The sequence below is a fragment of the Lupinus angustifolius genome, chromosome LG07 (genome assembly GCF_001865875.1).
Source record: "Lupinus angustifolius cultivar Tanjil chromosome LG07, LupAngTanjil_v1.0, whole genome shotgun sequence".
Taxonomy (NCBI): domain Eukaryota; kingdom Viridiplantae; phylum Streptophyta; class Magnoliopsida; order Fabales; family Fabaceae; genus Lupinus; species Lupinus angustifolius.
In genome coordinates this window covers 1680161-1700516 of record NC_032015.1, presented here as the reverse complement: position 1 = coordinate 1700516, position 20356 = coordinate 1680161, and the positions used below count along the sequence as shown (strand labels likewise).

At 33.6% G+C, this 20356-nt stretch overlaps 4 protein-coding genes across 5 annotated transcripts; 2 read left to right on the top strand and 2 right to left on the bottom strand.

Annotated features, from left to right (window-relative positions):
• Positions 1201-1815, top strand: LOC109351618 (histone H4). The gene has a single exon (XM_019593131.1). The coding sequence runs from the start codon at positions 1273-1275 to the stop codon at positions 1582-1584; it is 312 nt and encodes a 103-aa protein (XP_019448676.1). The 5' UTR covers positions 1201-1272; the 3' UTR covers positions 1585-1815.
• LOC109351617 (ankyrin repeat-containing protein At5g02620-like) lies at positions 3041-6596 on the bottom strand. Its single transcript, XM_019593130.1, has 4 exons — positions 6110-6596; positions 5263-5869; positions 4748-5157; positions 3041-4058 (listed from the first exon to the last, which is right to left on the bottom strand). The coding sequence occupies exons 2-4, from the start codon at positions 5603-5605 to the stop codon at positions 3174-3176; spliced, it is 1638 nt and encodes a 545-aa protein (XP_019448675.1). The 5' UTR covers positions 5606-5869; positions 6110-6596; the 3' UTR covers positions 3041-3173.
• Positions 9597-14500, bottom strand: LOC109351801 (nudix hydrolase 9). 2 transcript variants are annotated; one of them, XR_002108290.1, is made up of 10 exons: positions 14370-14500; positions 14215-14289; positions 13935-13991; positions 13333-13415; positions 12728-12786; positions 11560-11708; positions 11156-11293; positions 10733-10891; positions 9845-10019; positions 9597-9812 (listed from the first exon to the last, which is right to left on the bottom strand). XR_002108290.1 is itself a non-coding variant. In XM_019593422.1 (9 exons), the coding sequence occupies exons 1-9, from the start codon at positions 14448-14450 to the stop codon at positions 9918-9920; spliced, it is 903 nt and encodes a 300-aa protein (XP_019448967.1). In that variant the 5' UTR covers positions 14451-14500; the 3' UTR covers positions 9597-9917. The 2 variants fall into 2 exon arrangements, 1 of the variants encoding a protein (XP_019448967.1); XM_019593422.1 differs by having other exon boundaries at positions 9597-10019.
• Positions 17709-19791, top strand: LOC109352509 (exocyst complex component EXO70B1-like). The gene has a single exon (XM_019594521.1). It carries the CDS (start codon positions 17902-17904, stop codon positions 19759-19761), a length of 1860 nt encoding a protein of 619 aa, XP_019450066.1. The 5' UTR covers positions 17709-17901; the 3' UTR covers positions 19762-19791.

Sequence of the window (20356 nt, the reverse complement as noted above, 5' to 3'; positions counted from 1 at the left end):
TCCTTGCTTTATAATTCCAATTCTTCCTAATGGAGAAACCTTATCTGAATGCAAATGAATTATAAAAATCATAAGCTACTTTATCAGTTGTAAATGTCATACCGACATGTGGGGCTTCATTCTTTTCAAAATTTGCTTGAACTCGGGATTGCACTTGTTCATCCATCTCTTCCATTATATGCATTTGATCATCTTAGGAAATAATATCTTCATTAAACCTTATCTCCATTATCTGTAATAAAGTCAAACTATATATAATAAGTTCTGCAAATAATTATAAGCAAATGAAGTATAAACATGAAATTGGGATTATTTTTTGAGAAGAATTAAGAAAAAGTTGATGAGAAATGGATAATTGGGGAAATAAGTAAGGAAGATGAATAATGATGAAAAAAGGAAACCTTCAAAAACTTGATGAAAGAGGGAAGGTGAGATCGATGAGGACTGCTTGAATGATGAGAAACTTCAAAACCTTCAAAATGAATAAGTGAATTGCTTGAATGAAAGAGAAACTTTTCTTTAAAGTTCAGAACTTCAGAACATTGGTGACGGGTGATATAGAAACTTTTATGCTTTTGGTAAGACAAGATGATGATTTTTCATAAAAATAAAATATTAGAAAATAGGAAATAAAATAAATAATATTAAAATAGTGTGACATATGTAATCGTACAATTGGTATGAGGAGGGGAGTTATCTCCTCACACTAGGAGAAACATTATTCTCTTATATTATTTATGTTATTATGAAGATTTCCTAGTTTTGTAAAAAAAATTGGTCGAAATAATAGGCCTTATAAAATGGAGAGCATATTTTTGTTTATAAAGTTTCTTACTTCATGTGTCCCTTATTGTAATTTATCAGAAAAATATTTAGTTCTTTCCTATTTTTATATAAAGATGCTTCCCTATAAAATATTATAAAAAATCATTGCAAAAATGTGGACTATGTTTTAGCTAAAGTTGAATACTTGAAATTCCGCTAAGGCGGCAACCAAAATCTACTTTCAAAATTTCAATTGCAAACAGTGCGGGAATTGGGTCAGTCTTACCCCATCCACGTCATCGATCCGCATGCAGGCCCATCTTGCATCGCCACCGTACATAACTCATCCATCCACCGCTCAAAATTTCCCGCGGATCCAGCTACTGCCCCCACACCCCGAAGATCACGTGTTTATAAATACACAAAAAATGCATTCAAATCAAAGCAACTTCGTAAAACTCATCACTTAATATTCATTTTGTGTTGATCTCTATTTTGCAAAGAAAGATGTCTGGGAGAGGAAAGGGAGGAAAAGGATTGGGAAAGGGAGGAGCAAAACGACACCGTAAGGTGTTACGTGATAACATCCAAGGTATCACTAAGCCAGCGATTCGTCGTTTAGCTCGTCGTGGTGGAGTGAAGCGTATCAGTGGCCTTATCTACGAAGAGACACGTGGCGTCCTCAAGATCTTCTTGGAAAACGTCATCCGTGACGCCGTTACTTACACTGAGCACGCTAGAAGGAAGACCGTTACGGCGATGGATGTTGTCTATGCCCTCAAGAGGCAGGGTAGGACACTGTACGGATTCGGTGGTTAGGGTTATTTTTGTTTATTATGTTTTTCCTTTTTCTTTTAAATGTTAGCACATTATGTGGGCGAGGATTGGGGAAAAGTCTTGCTGTCAAGAAAAAATACAAAAGAATTGGTGCAAGTGTTTAGCTATGGCGGTGTTTTAGGGTTTGAAACAATTAAATGTATGTGTGGTGAGTAATCTTCATCTTCCAGTTATGTAATTTGATCACTATACTACATATTGTTCTACGCTTTATATTTACAATCAGTCTGCACTAATTAAATTTTGTTTGTTTAAACACTTACATGGGATTCAGCATTTGATTCCTCACTTGATGCTCCTGTAATATACACCAGCGCATAAATAAAATTTGATTAAGCATATAAATGAAATGATTACTTAATTGAAACCTATTTTAAAAGAAATTTGCGAACGGCGAAACCGAAAAATTGTCTTATGGCGAAGACGTGGGATTGAAGCGAAGTGAGGGAGAGCCTACGAGAGTGATATACTCTTTTTGCTAGAAGTAGTGTGGAGATGCTTGAAATCAATGATTTGAAGTTGCTGCGGTTTTTGGATCAAATCGACGACATTTCGTTTCGAATTATCATCCGATGCGGTACCAACTCAAATTGTTGCTGAAATTGGTAGGCGTTGATTTCCTTTTTGCTTTGGATACCTTTAAATTCAATTTTCTTTTCAAGGATTGTGTTGAATGAAAGATAAAATATGAAAGTATCTATACAATAAAAAAATCTAAAGATTTTCAGGGTTTTTATAAAGTTCAACCTAATTTTTCAAATTGCTACTTTAATCAAAGATCCAACCCTTTTATTATATCTCGCATAGTAATTATCTCATACTCATTATCTTCCTCATCTCTTACGCTCATTATCTTCCTCATCTCTTACGCTCATTATCATGTTCATTTCTAACAGTTACTCTCTTTTTCTACACCTAAGTTGTTCGGAAAGTAAATGTTGAGTCAGTGTTTTTTAGTGGGATAGGATGTGAAGGCTGGGAAATGAAGAAAAAATGACTCAGGGAAAAGGAGATGGTAGTTGAGATTTAAAAAAAATGAAATTCAAGGTTAACAGTTCAGCCTTTTTTCGTTGGTCTGTTTTCCTCAAAAATATTTTTGCTCAACTCTTTCATTCCTTCTTATTTCTTCATCCACATTAGTTGAAATTTTCACAGAATTCTGATGAGGGCATTCACAATTGCATTGGGTCATGTAACTTCTTGAAGCAGCCTAATTATTTTTGGGGTAAAATGTAAAAGTTTTCCATTACCCGAATAATCCAAACAAGAGCATAAGAGTTGAAGAGTGGTAGTCCACCTTTTATGAAGGGTGCCTGTTACCTAACTCAAACTACCTCATCAACACTCAGCATACTATATACACATTTCACACTAATAAGTACTAACTATATCACATTTCACACTAATAAATACTAACTATATCACATTTCACATTTAATTGACTAAGCATATTATTAACATTAGCTCTAGTCTTGTGATATACAATGGAAAGATACACTCTAGTTGGATATAGATCAACCAGATCCTGGAAAAAAGAGTGCTAGTGAAGAAGATAACAAGGCTCAGCACTTCTAAATTGCATACATTATGTTAAACACGTTGTTTAGTATCTCAGAATCTGACATAGGCGCTGACACTGAAAACGACCTTGACCTGCTTCCCATCGAAGATTTCTGAATGCTCGTCAAATTTGAGGCTTCAATGTGGTGCCTAATTACCCAATAACACATGATGCCTAATGTTGTAGCCATTATAGTGGCGCCTATAATGGTTACTAGAATTGCCAACCACTTCTCATCCTTCCCCACCACAACAAATGACAATGCCAAGAAGGCCACTGAAATAAGTACACAAGCCAACCACATTAGCTTGTTAATGATGGCCATCATCTGCTTCTTTGCTTTACTTTCTATAACCACAACCGATGTTTGCACCACAACGACTGCCAGAGAAATGAAGAGGGCAATGGAATCAAATACAAAGAAAATGAGAAATGGAGCATTTTGAGCTATATTTGCTTCACCAAGGGACATCCCCGGAGGAATGTCTTTAGGATCATCAACAAATTGGCCCGGAACTGTGAAAATAGCAGCAAATGCTACAGTGGCAATGAGGACCGCAACCACAGTTGTGGAGTTGATTGCATTGTTAAGTCCTTCGGCATGCATTTTGTTTAGACGTTTGGCAATGCCTTGAACGCGCTTTCTAGTTTGGCGGGTGTGTTCTAACTGGTAATGGACTTCATGCTTTATGTCACTAACAGTTTGTTTCAATTCACGGGCTGTAGTTGTTGTTGCCTGAGGCTTTATGGCTTTTGCACTTTGAACACCATGCTCCAGCAGAATTGCTTTAACATTGGAGTTCCCATTTTTCTCAGCAGTGTCTAATGCAGTTTCGCCCGATCTATTAACCAGTTTGGTATCTGTTTCACTCTGTCCAAGAAGTAGTTTAATAATCTGCACAAACAGAAATCAAGTGTTCAGCCTCTACCCTTAATCCAATAATTCTTTAGCAAAATTATTAAATTAATTTTCACAGCCAGATTGTTCCCTTATCTATAACAATAGCATTATTATTCTAGCAGTTGATCTGCATGAAAGAATATCGAAAATGATTTGGTCTAGACCAAGATATTGAGATGAATCAGTCAGTCCCACATACTACCATTGCAGGGTCCTGCCATAGCTAATCTGAAAAGGACTCCAGAATTTTTGCTATGAGGAACATACATCAGAATGTTAGCAGAAGAGTTCAAAGGACTAATTAGGCAATTGGTCATAACATCAGGTTTCAATCATAGTGTTAGCAAAATGCATGCCTCAAAGTAACTTAAAATGACTGCTACCAAAATGAATAGCCAAATATATAAATTTTTTGAACTTCCACTTTATTTGTTTTCATATATCAATAAAGTTTATGGACTCAGTTTTTAAACTAACAAACTTACTTTCCCTGAACTGGAAGAAATCATTCAAACTGATTGAGTGCAGTCACTGATTCATAAGACTACTATCAGTAGTTTTCAACACAAGATAGGCACACCGTGGAAAAGAACATATTTATCCATGCGGATGATGATCAAAATCATAATCCAGCTCTAATCATTACAACTATGGCAAAATTATGGCAAGCATATTCTATTTACCTGAGATCTGGCCTTCCTGGTTGCTATATGTAATGCTGTGTTACCCTTATTATCAACCATGTTTATTGTAGAAGGATCGGCTTTTATCAACTCCTCCACCACTTCAAGACTCTGTCCCTTCACTGCCATGTGAAGTGCTGTCTGGCCCTTCTTATCAGTCCGTGTCGTAACCCCAGGCTCCTTCTCCAGAATTACTTTCACAACCTCCAAATGTCCATTTCTCGCAGCAGAATGCAAAGTGGTTTTCCCATTACTTCTAGCAATGGTTGCAAGGCTACTTCCCACTCCTAATAGAAATTTGACTATCTCAATATGCCCTTGTGTTGCAGCCGTGTGCAAAGCCGTGCTGTTGGATGGATCCACAGTCATTGACAATTCAGGATGAGCCTCTATAAGGATCTTCAGTACATCTACAATAGGGGAAACAGAACGGAAACGGTGAATACCCTTAACATCAAACACCACAAAAGAACAAAAAATGAAACTACAACATCATAGAGTGAAGACTTACATACCTAAATGTCCTTGTTTAGCAGAAATGTGGAGTGCATCAAAACCATTCCTTGCTTTAATTCCAGCATCAGCAAGATCATAATATTGAATCAACTCCCTAACCATATCTATGTGACCATATTCAGCAGCAACATAAAGTGCTGTTTCTCCAGCTTGATTCTGCTTTGCCAATAATTCGCGCACTTCACCCTCATCAGTACCAGAAAGTGTGTCCTTAATTACATCCAAATTTCCTGCTCTTGCTGCAGAGTGTAAAGGTGTATCATCCTTTTTTCCTGTCAATTGTTTGGTCATTTTCTTCCTAGGGATGTTCCCTGACCCAGGCACAACTTGTGGCTGCGCCATCGGATTCAAAAATTAATGAATCCCTTCCTACTTTTCACTGTAATTAGTATATCTCAACTTTCTTCTCTTCCTTCCAGCAAAAATCCAAATCAACACTACCATCTTTCATCCCAAATAATGATTATCATCATCTCCCTGAAGCAGCTCAAAGGATTAGCAAAATCCAAAATCATCACACATAGAAAATCAAAACCAAAACCTTACAGACTAATTCTCATCTCTCATAGAAACTTGTTATTCCTCTTCTTGTCTCCACAATCATTGCTGTGGTCACATGAAAAAGGTTTAAGACTTAAAACCACTCACCAAAGATAAAATAAAATATTTCATTGCATTTTCTTCTTTTTCTGGAAAGATAAAAAAAGGGAAAGGGCATAATTGAATAAAGTTTCAACTTTTAAAAGAAGCTGCATAAATTATAATAAAATCATAGCTGGGTTCAAGAGCATTCACCAAATCATTATGTGAAAACCAAAAGGTTGGAGTTTGAAGGAAGAAACTCACCTTGTTCTGTTCTACATCTTATAATGGGAAAAGAATTAGAGAATAACTTTTAGGGAACCATAGCAGTTGGTTGGGCACCCTGTAACTAACACTCGGGATAAATAGAGATATATATTATAAGTCAGGTTTGCAAAAAAGTGATATCAGAAAGCTAATAAATATTTTGAAAGAAAAAGCAACAAAACATTAAGATATGAGTAATAGATAGTATAGAATAATATAAGATGCTAAGGGTTAAGAATTAAGACATGAAACGCACATGTAAGGAAAGAACCTTTTTATGTAAAAATCTAAAACAGAGGGAGGATTTCATTATATAAATGAACCTGACTCGGTAGTGATAATGAAATGAGAAAGTATGATTGAGTTTTAAGAATAGAAAATAAGGAGAACATAAGAAAGTGACAATAACCAATAGTGGTGGCCATTGAAGAACAACCATTAGACCAAAAACGAATATGTCCAATGAATGCCAACGGAAGTAACAGAACCACGCGCACTTTTATTCCCACTGGCGCGAGTGCACTCGCTTTCGCTTGACAGGATAGTTTTCACATTGACTCTCACAAGTTTAGGTTCCTGTCAACTATTTAGTGTTACTACTTTTTCAATTGATACTCCTAAAATATATTAAAAAAAACCCTATATTATAAGCTCATTGAGTATCTCATGTTCTAAAACTCAAATAAGGAGTTACGTGAGTTAGTTCAAATGATATATGTTTGATTCTTACTTAATTAAGGTCTTGGATTTAAATCTTATTAATAAAAAATATCTAAGAGTTAATCTCACATATCTACACATGTTTTCAGTTCAGACATGATTACTACTAGTGTGAGAATATAGATGAAAACACAAAATAATAAAGTTATTAACTCATACGTTATGAAATAAACCTATAAGCTTGTACCTGAAAGCTAGCCTCACTTACAAGCTACCTTTTACAATTTAATCAAATATTGATTTATAAGTTTAGAGTCTATTATTTTTTATTAGATAAATTTATTGACTAACTTATAAATTAGTTCATAGGATTACCAAATATTCTATTTCTGAAAATCCATTATTCTAAACCTCTATATATATATATATATATATGAGGATGAATCATTTTACTTCACATTAACACTTAATCTCACTCGTTCATTTTCTTATATTCAATGAACCAAATGAGTGAAACTTAAAAGTTATTTAAGATTTTTATTTTTATCTTTCATTATTTACTGTGATCACTCGTTTAGTCTATTGAATCTAAGAAAATAAATGGCCAAAATTAAATATAATTAGTATAACTTAATTCATGTGTAAACAGAACTCATATATATATATAGAATAAACTATATCATGGTACAAAGAGATAGATTATCTTATCCAACCAATAAAATAATGACGTGTATCATATTTAATCATTTTCTTTTTAAAAATATTTCTAAAACTAAACAAAATAATACACGTGTCATATATATATATAACATTGGTAATTTTTTTAGGGTCGTACAAAAAAAACCATAAACCCCTATATATTAACATAGAAATTAAGTGAATTGTCACTTGAAGAAATTTGCCAACTTTCCTTTGCGTGATCGACTTTCCATTTCTAGAAATATAAAAAAGAAATAAACATTCGGATTATAAACGCTGCATTTAAAGTAAAAGGCGGGTATGCGAATTTCTTCACAAACGCTTCATTTCAATCGCACATAAGAATGCTTCAAAGAACGGTTAATTTCATCGATGGAGAACAATTAATCATAGACATGACCTTCTTCGACCGCAATCATGGAGGTTTTAGTATTATTTATTTTTATATAAAAGACAATGAATCTCTTTCATCAAACGATACAGGATGAGGAGCCTTTTACATTCATGATGAAAAAGAGTTTTCGATTTTTTTGGTGATAAGCTATATTTATTCCTCTAGTTATATTTATGGTTGTGCTTACACTAATCAATCAATAAAAACTCTAAGCTATGTTTGGGAGTTGGTTGTTGGAATGTAATGGAGGAAAAATGAAAGTTTGAGAGCTATGAAATACATTTGTGAGATGATTCTCAAGTTTTCATTTTTCATTCCTTCCTCTCTTTAATCAAACTCGCAAGCAGACCTTAAGGAGATGGATGCATAAATGAGAATTGGCCCATACCTGCTTTGTGGAATGCATAACTCTTCTCTCTTGTTAAAATGTTCTTCCTCGGATGCAAAAGTAAAGAGAAGATGACAAGTTGGTGGGACCTATATTTTAGTGAGGTACTATCAACTAATAATTGATTAGACCTAAATATGATGTGTTAGGCAAAGCTTAATATTTGAGCTAGAAATATCTATCCTGCAATAGTTAACTTTTTAGGTAGGATTTTCTATTTTTTAATAGGAAACGAACATAAATCACTTAAAGTAACTGACATGGTGCAAAACAGCTAGAGAAACTACTGGTAAGTTAAATCATTACAAATGAGAAACGGAAGTGCTAAGTGCATGCTCGCGTGAATTATCAGGCACACCATCATTCATAAGTCCCCACCACCAACAGCATCACTTTTGGCAGTGTCAGTAATATTAATGCCATGCCACAGCGATAATTTACCCACCAAGGAGGTATAATTACAAAATATTTGGTAAGATTACATAAAAATAAAAATTGAACCACTAAAGCCAAACAATTATACTTTAACACTCAAATTATACCTCATCTTTTAAAAATTTGTTTGTTATTAATGTTAATTTATATTGGCACAATACTAATATATATCAAATTTACACATTCATAATTATATTTTATATATTTATTAATTTTAACATATTTTAATAAATCTTTCATTTTCCCATAGAAATAATTTTGAAATAGCAATATAACGTGTTTTGATAAATTTATGAATCATAACCACTTTTACATATTTTTCTTCATATACCTAAATTAGTTACAAATACATTATATACAAGGATCTAGCGAGGATTATAATTGCAAACAAATTTTTTGGGTGAGAAAGGCTACCCCTCCTGAGCCTAGTCCATACCTAGTTCAACCCTTAGAAAAGGCTTGTATATACAGATATTTACTTCCTCCATCTCTTTTTATAAGTTACCCTCTAAAAGATTTATATGTTTCTAAATATAAGTGGCTTTATGATACGTACGAAGTATTAAAAAATCATATCCAACATACTAAATTAGACTATATTCTGAAGTGACAATTAAATTAGAGAGAGAAATAAATGGAGGCATAGTTTTGAAATGTTGATACAATTTTTAATAAGTTGGAGAATAATAACTATTTCTACATAATTTTCTTAATATGTATGAATTAATAAAAAAGACTTATAACCAAGAGTTTAAAATTTATGCACTAACAATGTAAATTAACACATCACCCATTATTGATCTTTATTACTTTTATTTGAGAATTAATAGTGGTTAATAAATCAATGATATATGATTACTGACAATATAAAAACTATTACACTATCGGTGTATACATATAAAATCCTAAAGTAAATCATACCTCAAATATACTTCGGCCCAACAATCAATAATTGAAGCTAAAGGATAGATCTCCAAACAGGTTTTATGATTCATATGGTTTGCTAGTCAATATAAATACATCATTAGATTGGTTAGGTTGTATATTTGGGCATGAAATTGAACATATGTATAAAATTCCTGTGAAATATTTGAGATCTGTTAAATCCTATGGCATTCCATCTTGAATGCAGCAATATCAGCATCAAACTAAATTACAAAGGAAAGAGAATGGGGAACATGTAATACCACAGAAGCATACTTGACAATTGTGAATGCTACAAATTTGCATCAAGTAATATTATTCTTCTTGCTTTCAACCATTGATTTATAGAGAGCAAAGCCACCTCGATGACAGCCAGGCATCGTAGAAGTCATGTTTTGTAAATCAACCTGATAATTACCAAATCCATGAGTACTTGTTTCAAGCTTGTACAACAAGTTATGATTAACTAGCCATCGAACATGCCTAGAGTAGTGAGTTTTGCTTAAGGGTGGTTGTAACTTGTAAGTATAGGTATTTTAAATGATCTCTTTTTAGAATTGTAGTAACAACAAACTAACTTTTAAGCTTTAAAATAAGTTTATAATCCCCAATTAGATCCCATAAAATTTAACTTGGGGATAAAGATATCACTGAGTAAACGGCACTAAAGAAGTAGCTATCTTACTATCCTCAATTCTTCACGCTACAGCCACGCCCCACTATGGGATCTCCTCTGAATTTATAATCATTTTGATGGGTCTTCCGTCAATCCAAAACAAAGAAACAACACTACAACCAAGGGCTACATGCACGGCTCTTGGTAAAGTGACTATCAAAATAAGACGGACATGTTCAACAACCAAAAAATAATCACACTATCATGAGTTGAGTTCATGGCAACACAATAAAAACAAGCTACCAACTTGCAGGCGGTTCAGGTGGTAGTCGGTATATGTCTGCTTCCCTTTAAGCAAGGACCCGAATTAGAGTTTCACGTATGAAAAAAACCTATTGAGAAAACTAGTCCTGCTGTATTGCGGATATTCCCAGCCCGATCAAGGTTGCTTCATGTGGATGATAGATGTAGCTAGACAACAAAAAAACAAGCTTTAAGACTTACCATTGAAACAGCATATAGCTGAGTTGATTCATATCCATCTTGTGCACTAGAATAGAATTGCTGAACTTCCTTCGAGTCAAGACTGCATTTGATAAAGAAAAATGCAGCAGGTCTCACATTCAAATCCCTGCGAGATATACCTATGAAAGCTGGAAAGCCCTATATGACAGTTAAAAGTTCAAATTAGATACTCAGTCTATCCACCATCCAACCCCTAACTGAAAAGAAAACAAGACAAATAAGCAACAAAAGCAGTAAAATTGTTAACAATTAATCCACCCAAACAACAGGGGTAGAATGCGAACCAAAAAAATATATCACAGTGTCAACTAACATAATCTAGCTCTGAAGTTCACTCACTTGAAAGGCAAAAACCACATACTGTGATCATATTCATACTATTAAAGTACAGATGAAACTTACAAGGGATGAGGGTGGCACTCCAATTTCTTCAACTACTTCACGGATTATGCTGTCGAACATTTCTCGTGAAACCTCTCCGTTAATGGAATCTGTTAACTCCTTATCATATTGATGGGATGCTATACCAATTTCTTGAGGCTGTCAATCATTTAGAAGTTTCAACATTGAGTAAAATCTACAAGGAATTTTACATCTAAACTAATATTAAATGGAAGACAGTAAAGTACTACCAAGATGAGCAAACATCATGGCAAAGAATTGCATTGCTCACGCAAAAAACAAATCAAAGACTAATTACAGAGTTCCTTCATTTAACTGCCTTACTGTATAAAAGAAACCTACAACTACACTACTATACAGCAGCTATAGAAAGGATCCAGCATTTATATTACACTATGAAATACCTCAGGATGGCCTCCAGGGAAAACAAAATGTCCAGGAAATTCACCAACATTATTACTTCGTTGTAACACAATTATCTTGTTGTCGAGTGTCTCCACCACTGCACCATTTCCTAGTGGACTGGAGGTATGCTGACAAAGAACAGGATCATCTGATGAAAAAGAGAGACATGATCACTTTAAAAGATTAAGATAAACCCATTAATACTGATTCCAAAGAAAAAGAAAGGAAGGAGAAAGAGGCATAGGGAGCATAAAGGCTCTGCTATTTCGGTCCTTCTGATTCCATCCACCACAGCTCAATGCCTCATTAACTTTTAATGGAACATATTAAATAATTATACAACCAATACATGTAACTTGCCAACTTAACTTCTTCTTCACTTGATTTCCATTATAAGCACTTCATTCTATTAAGGTAAAGAAATGTGACTTTACAATATTTTTGACTTTCCTATTCAATCTTCTGACGATAAAATAGAAATCAATTTCAAACAAGACACCAAGGAGGCAGGTAGGACCTAAAAAAATATGACTTTGATTTAAGTTGTAGTTTCAGTGGCAACCCAATGATTGTATGAGTTTGTACCAAGATAACCGATAGTGAAATCAGATACCACTGAGACTGAAATTGGGCAATCATAGTCAAGTGGTTTGGAATCGGACAGCTTTATGTTGATGAGATGCTAAAGTTGATGCTAAACTCACCAATCAATACCCAAGTGATTAATGATTTCTGGCTCTAGTAATACCTCCTCTACAAACATAAAGGGAAAGTCCATTGTATCAGAGCAGGGTCACAAAAATAGATGCCCTTTTGCTGTCTCTAGGTGCAAATTTCATTAACTCAAACCTTCTCCCTGGTGATAATATTATTATTGGATATTAATACAATGTAACTTCAGCTAGGAGATCACATGCAACATTACCCTAAACTAAGGAGCTTACAAGAGAAGATCACATGGACCTCCATGATAATAGTAGTTGGGTTAAAAAGAAGAGTGGTCCTATTGGCACTCCAAATTGCTTATCCATACTCGACATTAACCAATTACATTTTTAGTTTTTTATATTACAAGTTTGTGATTGGTCAATGGGAAGTGTGAACAGGCTTTTAGGAGTGTAAATAGCTCCATCCTAAAAAGAACGGATAAAAAGTATAATGATCTACCTGTTGATGGAACCAGGAACCTTTCCCATAAGGGGCTTAAATTTGTACCCACAAAAGTCCTGGAAGCATGCTTAAACAATAGTTAATAAGTAGAGGGAAAGGAGAACTGATAAACAAATATGCAAAAACAGTAGAATTAAGATTAAACTATGCTTAAAGACAATGTTATAAAAATAAAAATAATTTTTTTGTGTAATGACAGAATTGAAGAAATATATTCGATTGGTTTCAAACTAATACAAAAGCTAACTATGCATCTAAATTTGGCACGTTAGCTGATTGCTAATATACATAATGCTCAAAATGTTTTAATATATCATGCACATACTTTTTCAGCCAAAGACCACCTTTTATGTGTCGTAAATAAGTTTCAAACTAATTTACCCAATATGACAACTTTACTTTAATTACATATTAATTATGAATGCATGTTAGAAGTCATGAACATACATTGAAAATATCAACTAAGATCACCAGTTCTCACTTGAAAAATGAAACTACACCTTATCATTGCAGACTACAGGAATTTATATTATTTTCCTACCAATATCACTAAATATGCTAAATAAGAATGCAACATTTACAAAACGGCATTGAGAAGAGACCTATAGTCAGTCAAACCTAGTTGGAGGCATAAACGAGGTTCAGGGTCAGATCCACCTCCATTGTGCAAAGTACACCCTCCATACTGTGATGTTTGCAATTGCAACAAAGAAAGAAAAAGATAGACACGCTCTATTAACAGTAGTCCTTTGAGAAAGTATGCCTCTTGCTAAAGAAAATCTCAAACCATATAGACATGGAGGGGCCAAATTTTACTATTGTTACTACTAACAACAATGAACATATGCATTGTGCATGTTATATTAAAAATGACCACTCGAGGCTATCACTTAGTGATGTTTTGAGAAGGGTAGATGCACACAACCTGCAGCCTCAGTCTCACAAGCAGAGAGGCTATTTCCAGGATTTGAACCCATGACATCACGACCACTAAGCAACAACCCTATCAATTACGCCAAACTCACTGTCTATTGTATATATTGTACTATGAATTTAAAAACTTCCTTTGTTCATCTTAGCTATTTCTATTTTATGCGAAACATAACAGTAGTAATGGAAACCAAATAATACAAATATGAGACCATCAAAATAAAAGTATTGTAGGCAATACATAACAAAATTTCAACAAGTAAGGCTACCATACCCTGAACTTCTTTCCATTGAATAGTGATTTGTTATTCTGAGACCTCTGCTCCCATATCTACACGCGAAAAAGGAAAGGAAAGCAAAAACATGATCACAAACTCAAGTGCATAACTATTAGTTTTGAATTTGATTGGAGGATGAAATGTTTGTATTCGCAAAATAAATCATGAATATATAACGAAACAGAATTGGAAAATGAACTAATTAATGAGTAATGCCTAATACTAACGCCAAGAATAAATCATATGAATAAATGAATGTTGATGAATGCGATCCACCTCAGAAATTGAGTTCTCCAAGTTGATGTCGGGGTGAGAGATCCGATCGTATGTGTCACTAAATGTCACAGACACCTTCAATTAAATATATAAGAAAATGTGTTTGATTAGGCCAAAAATAAATGATAATGAATCATATTTAAGAGAGAACCTACCTGTGTGGGTGAAAGACCAGAAGGACACGACACCAGAAGCGTAAACGAAGAAGGGTCAATGCCACTCACTTCTTTCTCCATGCCAATGAAGAAGATGATGCAGGTACGAACTCAGACACAGGCTCGTTTTTCTTTCTTCTTCTTCTGGTCTCCCCTAAGCTATTGGGCTCGTTCAAAGTTCAAACTGTAATAATAGGCTCAGGAACTATTGGGCTTCGGATAAAGTAAATATGCTTGGTTCAACCTCATGATTGATCCATGTTTTTTGGAGCACATAATATAATAGTACAATTACTGTTCGCAATTTTTTGTTTGGGTAACAAACTAATCTCTTCTTTCAGAGTTTTGTGACTGTTTTTTCCAACAAGTGTCACTTCCAGAAATCAAATCTTCGACCTCAGGGATTTAGTTAGGCTTTATACCACCACTAGACCAATATTGTTTCGTTTATTTTAATATCGAAAGTGAATCTTAGTGATTATGCCTTGAAATTGCATGTCAGCAGATAAAAAATGATCGTAATATTATCTCTGGTTTACCAGGCTGCCAACCATTGACTGATATTTGGACCATTATTATATATAAACCTTGAAATTCAATGTCTATATGACCCACAATTCCTACTTCCACTTGAGCATATCCATGAGAATTTATTGCCTAAACATGATTCATCTTGAACCATGCATGTTCACTGCTGACATGTAGAAAAAGAACAAAAGCAACACTTGAATGATCTTGTTCAACCCGTCTAAGTTTCCATGTCTTTTTTCTATTATCAACGTTAAAGGGGTCACTTAGTTTCATGTATACGTCAATCTCACATTGTTGGCCTCCAAGTCATAAATGATAGGTTGGTTTGTGTCAATTTTATTATGTATAAAATATCTATACTCCATTAATATAAAAATTTGTATACATTTATTATATTATCCATTATTTATTTATATCAATTTTTCTAAAGTTAATGTTAATTAAAAATAAACGATGAACGATAGACCGGTAATGTATAGACATGTATTAGTGAGGAACATCAACAACGTAATGGGGTTTAGCTTTCAAAGCAAAAAAAATTATTTACTTCTAGAAAATAGACATGTATTAGCTGAATCATCCACCGAATCTCTAGAAAAGATCACGAGACTTAAATAATTTACATATATGTGTTAAAATATTAAATTAAATTTAGTTTTCAAATTGCTGACCTTAATATGAAAGGTTCAACAGAAATAGAGAAAATCTTTATCTTCAATGCTAAAAATCAAAAATTGCATCGGAAGTTGCATTATTATATCATAAAAACGAGCATCTACCAAAACTATATATCATTAAGACAACCATGTAGCAATTCAAAATACCTATTTCCGTGTTTCGAAATAAGCTGTCATTAAACAATTTTTTGGTGACTTTTTCTGCTCCACCTTATTAAATTACTAAATCAGTGTTATCCCCACTTTTATACTTATCCTCTAATACAATTATTTTGATATTTAAGGTTATTTATATAATTTAAGAAGATATTAATGATATAAAAAGTTGATGTAATAATTTGACTATAATAACTGTATTTGAATCTACATTAGAAATTACACTGAATAAAAATTTAGATATATATAGGACGAAAAATAAAAGTAAATAAACGTATGATTGAGAAATCAATATAAATATGTGCTAAATTTCTAAAACATCAAAAATAAATAAATAATATATGAAAAATTTAAATGTTAAAGGATATGGAATATACAAGCAATATTATGTGTATAAGTTTCTTCAAAAATGAATTTCAGGACAGATGTTTATAATACTTAAGAAAGGAAGGTTACATGGAAAATGGTTTATTTTTTACTTTAAAATGTGATATTTCTACATCTCCCATAAGCATTTATTTCATTAGCTATTCTTAGCACGTCTGAAAACATTAAAAATCCCTTTATTATTTATAGTAAAAGATAATTAATAATGATATTTTAGGAAAAACTCAATAAACTTACAATTTTGACAAGAATCTTATAAAAGGGTTCAAAATCAATCTCATAAAATGATCAAATAAAAAGCCATAGATAGTATTTTTATTCTTTTCATGACTTTTTTATTATTAAATTTACAAAAAACATCATCTTAAATGTTCAAAAAATGCATCAGAAAGTTGTATTATATCAATAAAACAACCACGTTACCTGCTACTTTCACTTCAAAATACCTATAGTTTTAGAAAATAAGCTGTGACATTTTATAATTTTGGTGATTCTTATTGCAATTTTTATCTTGAAATTGTTTGTATCCATAATATGTGTCCTACGAACATAATATAAAATCCCTATGTATTTTTAGCATAAGATAATTAATGATAATATTTTAGTACAAAATCAATTAATTTACATAGAAATTTGATAAGGGTCTTAAAATGGATCCAAAATCAAGATCAAAAAATGATCCTATAAAAAACCATAGATAGTAGTTTTATTTCTTATAAGTCATCTTATTTAATATGTTCATTATTTCATGTGCATATAGCATGTAAGATACTAAAAGTGAAGAGATGTTAAAACGTTTTTATTTTATCGGTAAAAATTTGTTGGAATACAAGTTTAATTTACGCTTATTTCTATATCATACTTGTGCTATCATTACATTATTCAACTTCCATTTTTCTTAGAAGGTAAGTTTAATATCTAGTGTGAATATAAAGATTTAAGTAGACTCATTATATCCTATAATGCAATGTATAAACCTCGTATATGTAAGGACTTATATTTCTTTCTTTCCTCTTCTTTATATTATATTACAGTATTGGAAAATATATTATCCTATTAAATTTTTGTACTAATTTTTCTACCTATAAAAAATAATATCGTATATTATAATACTCTATTTATTAATGACTGAGATTTATAAGTGATACGTATTATTTTCTTTTAGGTATGAAAAAATTTAATAAAATCATGAGTGTAAAATGTGTGCACTGTAAAGCTTATACATAGTCAGTGTATTATTCACCCTTCATTTGCAATAATTTTATTTAAAAGTCAATAATGACTAAAAATTAATAGTGATGATGTAATGACAAAGTAAAAAACCTTTAAACTATTGGTGTATCTTATTTTTTTTACTTTTCCTAGTTTTATGTGACGGAGACATTCAAAATTAATTGGAAGATAATTTATTTAAATGGATTTATTTGGAAATCTTTCATAAATTATTATCAATAAATATAATTAATATTAATTATTTTACCATAAATACTCGCTTTCAATCCAGTAAAGAAATAGCGAATGATAAGTTGGGATTCAATGAAGCCCAAACGGCAGCAAATTTTGATTATTCATCTTACTGGAATCTTCGTGGACAAAGCCGTGTGCTTCAAAGAAAAGCAACACATGAAACAAAACTCGTATTCTGACGTAAATCTTTGACGTTTATAAGTACCTCTCTCTCTCTCTCTCTCTCTCTCTCTCACTATTCTCTCAAAATCACAAGCACCAAAACTTTTATTCTCACTACAATAGAAAACAACAAATATACTGAACCTGAAAACATGCCAAGAAAGGGAATGAGAAGCATCTTCTACAAACCTTCACCCTTTCCATCATTGTCATCATTGTCACCTTCGTCTCCTCACCGAACCTTTTCAGATTCCGTAGAGGAAGAAAACATCGAAACCGCAGAGTTGCTTATAACCAAATGGGATTCCGTTACGAACCATTCATCATCCTCTTACACCAAACCCGCGCATCTTTTCAGTGGCACACGCTTTGAAGCCAAACAGTACCTTAACGCCGTCAAGAGACTACAAACCGCTATGAAGCACTTGGTCTCACAGGATCCTACCTCCGAGACACTTGTGAGATTACAATTCTTGATGCAACTCGCCATGAAGACGCTTGAGAAAGAGTTATGTCAAATTTTATCTTCAAGTAGAGAGCACTTGGACCCAGAAACCGTTTCTAACCGTTCCTCAACTGATCGGAGGAGCAGCTTTTCCGATTTCGATGATGAAATCTCTGTGGACGATGAGTTTCGTGTTGCCGGAAACTCCATATCGGAGACAGAGAGAATGTCAATGATCGCCATGGCGGATTTGAAGGCCATCATTGATTGCATGATTTCCTCCGGCTATGGCAAAGAGTGCGTTAAAGTTTACATCAACATTAGAAAATCGATCGTCGATGAAGCTCTGTTCCATCTCGGAGTGGAACGGTTGAGCTTCTCTCAGTTCAACAAGATGGACTGGGAGGTAGTTGAGTTGAAGGTCAAGACGTGGTTGAACGCGGTGAAAATCGCCGTCAGCACTCTTTTTCACGGTGAGAGAATCCTCTGCGATCACGTTTTCGCCACTGCATCGGAGAAGAGAATCGCGGAGTCATGCTTTGCTGAGATTACAAGAGAGGGCGCAGCACTACTCTTTGGACTCCCGGAAATGGTGGCGAAGTCCAAGAAAACTCCTGAGAAAATATTTAAAACTCTTGATTTGTACGAAGCCATATCAGACAATTGGCCTCAAATTCAATCCATCTTCTCCTTTGAATCAACTTCAATTGTCCGTTCACTTGCGGTAAATTCAATGGTTAAACTCGGCGATGCCATTCGTGCGATGTTATCGGAGTTCGAATCAGCTATTCAAAAGGAATCGTCAAAGGTTCCGGTTCCGGCCGGTGGTATACACCCCCTCACGCGCTACGTCTTGAACTACATCACGTTCCTCGCCGATTACAGCATCGTGCTCGGTGATATCATCACTGATTATCCACAATCTCCACTGCCGGAAAATTATTATCGCAGTCCAATGCGCAATGAAAATCCGTTGGTGTCTGATATATCAGAACGAATCGCATGGTTAATCCTCGTCGTGCTGTGCAAAATCGACGCAAAGGCTGAACTATACAAGGACGTGGCGCTTTCTTACTTGTTCCTTGCCAATAACATGCAATACGTTGTCGAAAAGGTTCGTAAATCGAACCTAGGGTTCCTTCTTGGGGAAGATTGGTTGACAAAGCACAAATTGAAGGTTAAAGAGTACGTGTCCAAGTTTGAACGAATGGGATGGAGCAAGGTGTTATCGTTTCTTCCGGAAAATCCCACGGTGGAGATGCCGGCGGAGCAAGTTAGGGCCTGTTATATGAGCTTCAACGCAGCGTTTCAAGAAACGTGCAGAAAACAGTCTGCGTGGATCGTATCGGACCCGAAATTGCGTGAAGAAATTAAAATTTCGATAGGTTCAAAATTGGTGCGCAGGTATAAGGAATTTTACGAGAGGCATCGGTCCGGGTCAGCTTCAGTTAATGGGTTTAAACCCGAGTATATAGGAAATTACTTGTCTAATATTTTGTATGGGACTGGTGACTCATCACATTCTTATTCCACAAAGTCATTATCTCGTATTTTTAACAGAAGGTGAGGTTAGATCAATCGCTGTAGTTGATGACGTTAGAGCCTACCTTGTCCGTCTTTAGTCTTTACAGTATGTGATATTGGCTTTAGATAAAAATAAATGAAATTATTGATTTGGTTCGTATTACATAATTTTTTCCCAAGTCCCAGTTAAAATAAACAGTGAATGATGAACCAAGTAAAATATATATATATATATATATATATATTAAATTTTCGTTAAATCACTATTTTTAAAATTTTTAAAAATTAAATGGTTATGCAAATATACCAACAAATATTTAGGATATTTGTTGCACTCCATAGATGATCACACTTTAAGAAGTAATGAATATAATTATGAGATAGAAATATAAATGGGAAACAAGGAAAATACTAAATAAATTTAATATAGTTTGAAATATTAATACCAAGCTTTTGTGTTTGTAATTGTATTTCAAAAAGTATTTACAGGTATTCACAAAATTTAAGAAACTATTGAATAATTTGAAAATTGAATTCTATTTGAGTAAAATATTCCTTTTAAATTTTCATATTTTCCATATTTTACTTTCAACTTTAATTCTAATTAGTGAAGGAAAAAATTGGATTAAAAGGTGGAG

What these genes read in the sequence shown, in the direction of transcription:
- LOC109352509 (XM_019594521.1), top strand. Translation starts at nt 17,902, where the DNA reads ATGCCAAGAAAGGGAATGAGAAGCATCTTCTACAAACCTTCACCCTTT.
- LOC109351801 (XM_019593422.1), bottom strand. Translation starts at nt 14,450, where the DNA reads ATGGAGAAAGAAGTGAGTGGCATTGACCCTTCTTCGTTTACGCTTCTG. An exon ending in TGGAGAACTCAATTTCTGAG is followed by an intron (nt 13,992 to 14,214) that starts GTGGATCGCATT and finishes TTTCGCGTGTAG; the next exon opens with ATATGGGAGCAGAGGTCTCA. An exon ending in GAGTGCCACCCTCATCCCTT is followed by an intron (nt 10,892 to 11,155) that starts GTAAGTTTCATC and finishes ACTGTCATATAG; the next exon opens with GGCTTTCCAGCTTTCATAGG.
- LOC109351618 (XM_019593131.1), top strand. Translation starts at nt 1,273, where the DNA reads ATGTCTGGGAGAGGAAAGGGAGGAAAAGGATTGGGAAAGGGAGGAGCA.
- LOC109351617 (XM_019593130.1), bottom strand. Translation starts at nt 5,605, where the DNA reads ATGGCGCAGCCACAAGTTGTGCCTGGGTCAGGGAACATCCCTAGGAAG. An exon ending in TGCTAAACAAGGACATTTAG is followed by an intron (nt 5,158 to 5,262) that starts GTATGTAAGTCT and finishes CCCCTATTGTAG; the next exon opens with ATGTACTGAAGATCCTTATA. An exon ending in CCAGGAAGGCCAGATCTCAG is followed by an intron (nt 4,059 to 4,747) that starts GTAAATAGAATA and finishes CTGTTTGTGCAG; the next exon opens with ATTATTAAACTACTTCTTGG.